Source organism: Nymphaea colorata, chromosome 4 (genome assembly GCF_008831285.2).
Source record: "Nymphaea colorata isolate Beijing-Zhang1983 chromosome 4, ASM883128v2, whole genome shotgun sequence".
Classification (NCBI taxonomy): Eukaryota; Viridiplantae; Streptophyta; class Magnoliopsida; order Nymphaeales; family Nymphaeaceae; genus Nymphaea; species Nymphaea colorata.
Window position 1 is genome coordinate 1,145,838 of NC_045141.1, and position 10,506 is coordinate 1,156,343.

The 10,506-nt window shown below is 37.6% G+C and overlaps 1 protein-coding gene across 1 annotated transcript; it reads left to right on the top strand.

Annotated features, from left to right (window-relative positions):
- Positions 1 to 257: 257 nt before the first annotated feature.
- LOC116252825 (uncharacterized) lies at positions 258 to 10,142 on the top strand. Its single transcript, XM_031627384.2, has 3 exons — positions 258 to 739; positions 6,870 to 9,019; positions 9,819 to 10,142. The coding sequence occupies exons 1-3, from the start codon at positions 419 to 421 to the stop codon at positions 10,039 to 10,041; spliced, it is 2,694 nt and encodes an 897-aa protein (XP_031483244.1). The 5' UTR covers positions 258 to 418; the 3' UTR covers positions 10,042 to 10,142.
- Positions 10,143 to 10,506: the final 364 nt, after the last annotated feature.

Below are 10,506 nucleotides of genomic sequence, written 5' to 3' on the forward strand. Positions count from 1 at the left end.
TTTGCATCTGTAGATAAGAGAGCTCATTGAGAATTTTGGCGAAAAGTTGCGGGCTTCATGTTACTTTGAAGCTGTCAATGGTCGATTTGTTATTTGCCTAATAGGTAAGCGGCATTTTGTAATTTTTCCGTTGCGAACGAAATTTGCTTTTCATGGATCTCTGTTCGGGTTGGAACAGATCCGAACTTCACACTATCCGTTTGCACCTTAATAAAGGGACCATCCAATAAAAAAAAAAAAAAAAAAAAAGGGAAAAAGAAAGCCCGAGAGAGTAATGGTAGTGAAGATTAAATCCTCTTCCTCCAAGCAGCTAGATCCTAAACCTGCAGATCAACTTGGAGACAGTCGATCTTTTCTCCGGAAAACCGAATTCGCAACCTCATAAGTGCGGTACATTGCTGGAGAAAGAGACGGCGAGATGGCGACGGATTACCAGGCCGCCCTGATCCGGCGGATCAAGTCTCGTCTCCGGCAGGAGGCCGGTGTTCCATCGTTCGATCCCTCCGACCCGTGCCTACAGCCGCTGCCGACGCTCGAGGAGGTAGTCGTTGGATTTAATCCGTCGCCGCTGCAGCTTCGGTGCCGGAAATGTCGTGGCCGACTCCTCGCCGGCATCCGATCGCACGTCTGCATCTACTGCGGAGCTCAACAGCGGAACGACGTATGCCCACCCAGCATGTCCTTCACCTCCACGTTTGCCTACCGCGGGCTTCTTAGGTCGCTGCAGCTTGATGGATCCGTGAGCCATTCCACGCCTTTCTGAGCTCAATTTTAGGTTTTCATGTATTTTTTTTATTGCTCTTTCCAGACAAGTATCCCTTTCTATGGTTATTTGTTTCTTGGGCACAGTTCTTCTGCACGCTTGGATATAGGATATGATGAATTGTTCTGATTTTGTCGTAATAGGATGTAAAAAAAATAAGCGGGTTCCAGCTAAATTGTGATTTAGTTTAGACAGGATTACGCCATAAAAGTTGATTACTTAAACTTGGGGTTTGCATATTTAACCTGTTCAGCGAACGCACACTGGCAGTTAATCGAGGTGGTATTTTTGCAATTAGTTTCTCTTGTAGAATATTATAGGATGCCCACTTTCAGGAACTTGTGGTGCCACATTGACTTCTAGATTGATGTCTGCAGTCGATGCTTTTATTGAACTCTGTTAATTTCATGTGTCTGGCACGATTAATATCCAGGTATCAAGAGATGACATCTAGAATTGGGTTCTTTTTTGATATTATGAATTGGTTGGATAGATCTCTCGAAGGAATTTGATCGTATTTCTAAAGGAATGTCAAGTCAGATAATGATAGTTACCTCTAAATGATTTCCCAAATCCAATTTGATTCTTGCGGGCTTGGAGGGAAAACTGATAGCCACAAACAGAAAACCAGTGAAATTCACAACTCAAATGCGTTAACACAATATCTTGTTTGATTTCAAAATGTTAGAATCTCTTTATGACAATCCCTTGTGTTATCACCTTGTGTTTGTTGGATTATACTTGATACTCGTCCATTTTCATTGGTTATGTTTTTCTGAAAAGAAAAACTAAGCATAACCACTTGCACCCATTGTGCATGATGGATGTAATCATTCCTCCTCAACGGAAACCAACTTGGGTTCAGCTCATCATGCGCAGACTTGGATTCAACATTCTCCTGTTCGCTCCATGAAAGACTGCTCTTTATTGCGTCCACATGATGTAATATTCCTCTATGGTGTCATAGTGCAAAATGCGATGTGAATTCATGCAAGCATGTAAGGATATAGCATACCAATTAAGATAGTATAATATCTTGTACCAACAATAAGATAACATTTAACTGTCCACCTCTGGTACCCAACATTGCTGATTGTGCCTTAGATCGGTTTCATCTCACTAGTCCTTATATAATTAAACCTTCAACATAAAATAAATGATCATTACAGCATCACGTCTCATATTTATCATTGTGTTAAATTTTCTCATGGAAAGACATGATTTGCGGGCAAAACATGAGCGTCTATGAGATAAATGATCTTCCTTCTCTATAAATGTTTCTGATATCAAAGTTAGTTGCTTTCCTAGTTGTGTCTTCTCTGACTGAATTATTTGTGGTCATAAGTTTCACACTAAAGTAGCAACACTAACTTAATTTCCTCAAGATAATCAGAAGTCCATGATGGCATTATAACATAATAAATATTTATTATACTATGTTTTTAGAAGGAGTCACACAATAAATGAGCAGAGTTTATCTTTCATTTCCTAATATTGAGTTGACTTATTGTAATTAGTTCAAGATAAGTGGAATGTTTCACATACTACAACTGAATAACTCATATACAATTGATGTATGCAAGCACTAAGATTAAATTTGTTCGGTTGTATAGATCACCAAGAGTCCAGTGTTTCTTAGAGAGTTGATTTGATTACTTGAAGATGTCAACTTCCTCATTATGCAAAATTTATCTCTTTGATATGGTTTATTTATGACTTGGGATAGATCATGTCAATCTCTAAGGTTAATCCAAAATAAGGTCTCATCCTAAACATGTTAGACAATGTGTAACATTTGTATGAAGATGTTCTAACTCAATATTCATCTTTGTTTGAGTTCTTAATTGTTTGGAACTGCTGTCTCATTTTTCATCAAGTGGCTTTAGGTTTTCTACATCTCATCTCAGCTCATTATCTTCTCGCATATGAGAGCAATCAGTTCATGTCTGTCAAGAACTATAACTTGGTCACCTACTCATATAGATTTGTAATATGTCATTTTTTATATAGAAATGAAACTCATTAACAATACTATATCTTATATCACCCCATAGGTCTTATATACTTCCAATGCAAGTCCTTGGTGTTAGTTTTTTGTAGATGGATCAGCCAGTAACTCATGGACGGATGTAAATTCTAGCATAACTTTTCTTTTTGTGGATGGATCCCACTATCTCATGGACTGCTGTAAATTCTAGCAGAACTTTTCTTTTGATAGTACAAATTTGGATCTCGTACTTGTGTGTTTGCTTTACCACTATGGATTTTGGATTATTTTCACATGCAATATGGTAATCACCTTACTACCATGTATCTATGTGCAGAGGAAAACAGAGAAATAGGAGAAAAGGAACTCACATACTCTTGTCTTAGGGTTAAGCCCAACTCTAATCTATTCTCGCATGCATGTTAAACATCATTTTACATTCTTCCTATATGGTGCGGCTGAGAACCATGGGTCTATATTAAGTTTATTAACATTATACCCATCCCACTTATAAGTGCTTTTCACTTCTCTGTTTATTATTTACCCCTTGAAACTTTTCCAGCTATCAATTACCTCTCCCCTTTAACCAACACCTTGTCCTCATGGCTTAAAATCAGGGGATTGCAGTTGCAGTTCATAAGTCTTTCCAGGTTGGTTCTAGTGTTTCAGGCCATTGCCGTTTGGCTAACCGTTATGAGCTTGAGGTCCCAGATTGCCTAATAGAAACTTCTCTGCAAGACTCAAAATTGAGTCAGTGCATATGGTGAATTTTGTGGCAAGGAAATGTCTGTAACAGGTTGTGAAGGGCTTGGGTAGTAAGGCATCAGGTGCAATATATGGAACATTGTGTAATCCATTAATATATATAATTTGTCATGATAGATAATCTATAAAGTGGCTGATCTGTAAATGGTTCACAAACTCCAAATCCCTTCATTTTTAAATAGCAAATGAAGACATATAAATTCATGTAAACAAAAACATGCACATCCATATTTTCGCTATAAAATGAAATATCATGAACAAATAAATTAAAAATGCTTTAACACATGCAAGGAGAATCATTCTAATGAATGAATAAAGAAATCACAAATATGAGATCAAAGTCCTTCACTATGTCACATGGGTGCTCCTAAACAACTGTCACATCCATGTCAATGCTGGTGCTGGTGCTTTTCCGGCACACACATCCAATGTGGTCAATTGAGTCGGAGCCAAAACTGACCATTTTAAATGTGCACCTGTTTAAACTAGCTCTAATACAAAAAGTTAATATATAAATATGGATAAATAAGGCTCTAAACAGTTTTATATATACATCCTCATCATACCTGCACCTAAATTCTTTTGAAAAGTGCTGCATCTGCACCTGCATCCGCACTCGCATGAACGCCCACATCGTACACCCATGTGACATAGGTTCCTTCATATACGACAACAATGTCAGGCTTTTGAGATCTATAGTCCAACGCGTGTTGACTCTTCAATACCCTTTAATCTTCAACATCAGTGAGCACAACCCTGATGTGTCCACCTATTCCAAGAAGGGATTGTTCTCTCTTACCAGTGCTGTTTTGGGGATCGACCAGTTGATCTCCATCTCAATCTCTATGACGACTCTTATGAAAGTGCAACTAAGCCTTTGCTTTACATCAAGCCCCACTATGCATTAGGAAGGGATTCTAACCTATTCTCTTTTTTAATAGAAACCTAAGCTGCCTATACTCCACTATGCATTTTGATTATTGGGCTTTTTAATAATGTGATATTCATTTAATAAATTTCGATATTGATGCATATCATCATCAACCCATACAACTAAATCTCTAGTGTCATCATGGATGTCATCATTACCCACGATGTCTTCATGCTGATGTTCAGAAGAATCATCCATGCTTTACAAAATGAACCAAAACATGTATAGAGGTAAGTGTATAATCATATTCATGAATAGATCTAAATGTATTTTCACCTGAAAAAATAGATGTAGGTTCAATTTTCAAGTAGAAACAAAACTAGACCTGGATTGGGTCTGAACAAAATTGAGTATAATCAAGAATGCATTTAAAATACAAAATCTGGAACTTGCGTTTAATCAGGTTTATAAACATAATTTGATATACACAATGAATTTGGATCAAAATTGTAAAATCATACAAGATTTGAATAATAATATACATTTTTTATATTAATATGTATTCAAAATCATAGCTACAAATTTAATAATATTGCATCAACTAACTTGGCGCCGCTTCTTTTCTTTTAAAGCAAAAAATGTTTCTGGCAAACCACAATCGAACCAACAACCTCACAGTCTGATACCTTTGACAGAATTTGAAATATTCCCAAAGAAATTTTAAATAAAAAATGATCTCTTTCCACTACACAATTTCTCAAAATCAATTCAATTCTTGAGGTCTGGACTGGGATAACCGGTCATTGCAAATGGAAAAAGCTAGAGAAGTTCACAACTTAAAGGCGCTGCGACAATGTCTCGTTCAATCTCAAAATGTGGGTCTTTCTCTTTGATAAGCCCTCTGATATGAAGTTGTTTTATTTTGATAAAGCTTGATAATAATAAATTTTTCATTCTCTAGTGTTTTTGTGAGAAGGAAAACTGGAAAGAACCACTTATATCTGTCGTGCACTATGCTTGTAAACATCCCTTTTCTAAACATCCCTTTTCACTGTTCCAGCCCATCATGGATGGACCTAGGTCCAACACTTCTTATAGTTTTGAGGCCCTTTCACACCTTTGTTCATGGTTTTATTGTCTTGTAACTCCCAACTGGTTTTGTACTGTCTTAATTTATGGACCTTCAAAATTCTAGCTGGGTTTCCTTCAAACGGCCCTCGTTGCTTTTAAGAATGTTTAGTGCAGCCCACTGAAATGACAGTAGTTTAAGGAAATAGCAACATGTCCGTGGAGACAACCTTTATTTGCATTAGGCAAATGTCTTTCCTTTTGTTGCTGGTATGAATAGGGTGGGTGGTAATGTGGTTGAGAATGTCACTGTCTTCACCTGTATCGGTCGAGTTGAAAGTAAGATATATAGTGTTAAACGATGTAAACAATCACAAATATAATTTTGATATTAAGAAATTACAAAAAAGAAAAAGAAGAAAAAGAAAAATTCAGGAAACAATTACGAAAAATACCCTCGATGGAAGAACATGGTTGCACAACAGTGACAGGGTTAACAAGTATATTCTTCATCCATCATGCTTTTATATAACTCTTATTGTGTATGATGGTATGAGTTACTCCTCGGAGTTTAAAAACAGCTTAGTGGTCATTAAACTTGTTATTCTTATTTTGAGGATAGATATCGGCTTTGATAGAAAACCAGAAAACCCTAGTTTTGTTGCATAAAATCAGCTATATATATATATATATATATAAAATTTAAATTTTTAATAATATCTTTCATGGCAAACTTACTATTCAGCCCTAAGGAATTTATGTAGCTTTAAGTTTGAAAGGAAAAAGGAAAATTTTCAGTCTTTTGTATTTTGAAGGTGTAATATAAGGCGCACCGAAGATTGTACCATAACATAAGATATACATGCATATTGTAAATCATATCTGATACACTATAGCTAGACCCCTAAAAGTAGTTTCAAGGTGCAAAGTATTAGTTTCGCCCATAGTTAAAATACATATTATAACATATTGTATGATATGCTATATTATGCTATATGACACTAAAGAAAGTATGCATAAGCAGTTTATGGGAAGTTGGGCAACATGTCATCTGTACTTTATTCACGGCTACAGATATTTTCTCTTTCTTTTCCTTTTTTCATGTGTAGTTATGTTTTGTCAATATAAGGCCATTGCAGACGGTGTTTCTTCTAGGAATGAAAACTGGTTTATCCTTCTATTTTGGACTGCAGTATTGCAGCAGTTCTTGGAAGTCCAACATTGTCATCTAGGAAGCATCATCATATGTGTGTAGAATTATGAATTTGTTGCTTTCCCCAATATCATTTATATCTTCCCTGTCTTGCAACTGGATAATTTTCTTTTTATTTCAGCTTTATCCGTAACATGTGAGTTACACACCGTCTGTTGGCTGCATGAAATAGAAAATGAAAGGTTGGAATTTGATTTTGTAGGAGATCATATCATTGGACATTAATACAGAGCATTCTATTGGTCAACATGCGACAGCAAAGAAGGAGACTCTGTTATCAGAACTGTTGGATTTTGAACTGAAGTGGCCTCAAGTCACTGAGGACACAGATGACAACCATGAAAGCAAGGTTCCAGTGCCAAATACCAATTATGCTAACTTAGCTAGTCTCAATCTGGACAATTTCTTCTGTACCACCTCCAAACCAGAGATAGTTGTTGACACAACAAATGGCCAGTCAACATCAGATCTTAGCAAAGAAATGGTTGACATCTCATCTAAAGAGTTCACCTTTGAGGTATTTGAGGAAATAGGTGAGAAGGCTACGGTGGATACTAATGGAGCAAATGAATCTTATTGGAAGGCTGACTTTCAGAAAGCTGCATCTGAAAGTCAGACAGCCGATGCCCATGTAACTGGCTTCCTTTCACCGACAGTTACTAAGTTTTTGAGCACTAGCAAGCCAATTGAAGGAGGGGATCTCAGTAATGAGATACAGTTTACATGGGAGAACAAAAACAAAGCTCAAGAACCCAATGAATTAAGGCATTTGCCATTCTCCACAGAACAAAGGCCTCGCAATGTCATTTCTGTCAGTGCTACAGCAGAGAATAAGAGTGTCAATCAGTCAAAAGAAAGTGATGATTCACTAGATGATTGGCAAGGCTTTTCTGGCTCTTCTCACTTATTTTCTTATACAAAAGGTCGTGCAGATGAAACTTTTGAAAATGATGCAAAAGAGACCAATTGCATTAAGCAAACAGAAGAAGGTGATAATTCGCTAGATGATGATTGGCAGGACTTTACCGGTTGTGCAGATACTCCATCCCTAGCTTCAAGTTTATGGGCTCTTAGTGGTGGAGCATTTTCCCATGAATCTGCTGCAAAAGTTAATTCCATTGATGTAAACCATGAGAATGTTTGGAGAACTATTGGTGCAGACTCCAATAATGTGGTACATACAGCTGTTGATTCTGTCAACAACTCTGAAGGATGTAATCAATTGAAAGAGAGAACTTTTTCTAATCCTGAGTCTGATGCTTTTATGGGGGAAAAGCCACAAGAAAATAACTCTAATAGCCTAATAACACAAACGGATAACTCGCTGGATGACTGGCAAGAATTTACTGGTTCTGGAGAAATGTCCATGCTATCTTCAGATGCATGGCCTCTAGCTGGCTCAGCAAGTTCACAGAAACCCACGGAATGGATTGGATCGTACAAGTTAGTTCATGAGACTGAGACTACTAGCAAGAGCAATATCAGTCTTCAGATTATTACTGATGCAGGATCCTGTGAAATAGAACAAAGTACTGCTGATTTGAAAGATAATATTGAAGCTCATCACTTGAAACCGGTACACCTGTCCACTTCTGAAATTGGCAATCTTTTTGGAGAAGATGAGCTGGTACAGACTACTGCTGGTTCCACAGGAGGGATTGTGAAACCAAATCAGTTGCAGTCACCCTTTCCAAATTCAAAGTTCGGTACTCTCTTTGAAGGAAGTTCTGGGAATCACAATACCAACCATGAAGGTGACAACTCTTATGATGTTTGGCATGATTTTACTAGTCCTGGAGAACCACTTGGGGCCACTTCAAGTACATGGCCTTTAGCTGGCTCAGCAGTTGAACAAGAGTCTGCCAGAAAAGGTGAATCAACAAACATAATAAATGACATGGAGTCTATTGATAGCAAGTGTGTCATTACTCAGAGAACTGTAGATTTAGAATCCAGAACTGTAGCACAGATTGATGCTGAATCTACAAGCGTTAGAGAGCACAATCAATCAAACCAGTTATCCTTTTCCAGTGATCAGATTGATGCTTTCTTTGGGGGATATTCACAAAAGGATAGCAGCAGCCAGCCAGCAAAAGAAATTGACGACCCACTGGATGACTGGCAGGACTTTGCTGGTTCTGGAGATGCGCAGGAGCCCTCTCCAAGTGTGGGCCCCAATGCTGATTTTTCAGGTTCCCAAGAATCTATGAAGGGGACTGAATCAGCACATATGTTGAGAGATATAGAGTTCACAAAATATATACAGTCTGAACCTTTATCAACAGAATTGCACCTTCAGAAAAGTTCTGTCAACTTAAATCATATGTCACCAGTGCCTTCCTTTTCTAACAGGTAACACTTGCTCTAAGCCTCTAAGCTGCTTGCCTTTTTAGGTCTCAACCTTCTGGTTAGGTATATAGATATGGGAGTTGTTTTATATGAGGATGCCATTATGACGCTTCAGTAGACACTGTTATTGGCCTTGAAGCTGTCTAATTACAGTTTAAAAAGTGTAAAAATGACAAACATCACTGCCGTGGTTTCCTGCTTTCATTTTACTAACATCAGTCTATGGTGGTCATACTAGTGGTAATTTTAATCCACTGGCATTTTAATCTTTGTTTGCAAGGAGAGAGTGTGAAATCCCATGCTGGATATTTTACTTCTTCATATATTTTTTTTTTGGAAATATTTTTTTCTCTTCAATTTTTTGCTTTTCTGGGGCCAATATTTTATTTCTTATTTATTTATTTATTTATTTATTTATTTATTTATAAACACTGTATTAAGTACCAATTGGTACATTTTCAGGCCCTACTGGTTCAAGTTGATGAGATTCTGGTCTCATTTTAGACAGTGGGAGGTGGTGGCCTAGCGATATAATTTACTAGTGCTGGACAGTGGGCAACAGGCTTTAGTTGTTGAATTGAATTTGGTCAAAGCTTGGTTTAATCTCACTAGTTGACAAACAAACTGATCTTGTGCTAAAAAGGTATTAATTAGGTGGATGAGTGTAGCAGCAGTCTAGTGTAAGTATATTAGGGGCAAACCACCCTCCTTGACTGATCATGGTCACACAAGTTTACATTCTCATCTGCCTCATCTCTATGTTCTTGGCAATAGAATGAGTACTTGTTATTGTTTCTACCAGGATTGGAGATGCAGGAGAGATGCTTGATGTGAGTTCCAGTGGTGAAGCTGTGTTTAACCATGCGGATGACACCTCAGGTGTATTCATGTTTCATTCGGCTGCTGCTTCCACTGCTGCTAATACCACAGAAAAGATCAATATGTTGACTTCTGAGATGCATGATCTTTCATTCATGCTTAAGAGTGGATTGTCACTTCCAGAAAAGCATAAGAATTCTGGTTAATTGTCCTTATCGGAGCTCTCCATTTCTTGCTTAATGTTTTCATCCTTGAAAATTTTCTTGTCGTTTCATTTAATTTTATATGCCTATGCCTCATTCGCTCCTGTTTTGTTGTGTAATAGGAAGCTTATCTGGCGCTTTGTGAGGTTTGTGCCACATATAATCGCTACGCCACATTGTCCGAGTAGAAACGTTGTTGCATTCACGTCTCAACCCAACTCCTCATTCCTCCTCTTTTCCTCCAGTCTTCCCGCTCCCTCTCCCCCTTATGTTCCTTTGTTAACTAACACGAGGCATTGAAACCATAATCGATGTTCTAATTTAGGAAGCAGCCACTCTTTGTCTTCTTGCGTTACTTTGTTTTGAGGTAAAAGACAACACCTCTAGTAAACCAAGAAGAAGAAACATCTTGGTAAATGCCAATACCATGCATGTTGTGGTGAAAGCAGAATGCCTCATCTAATTCTA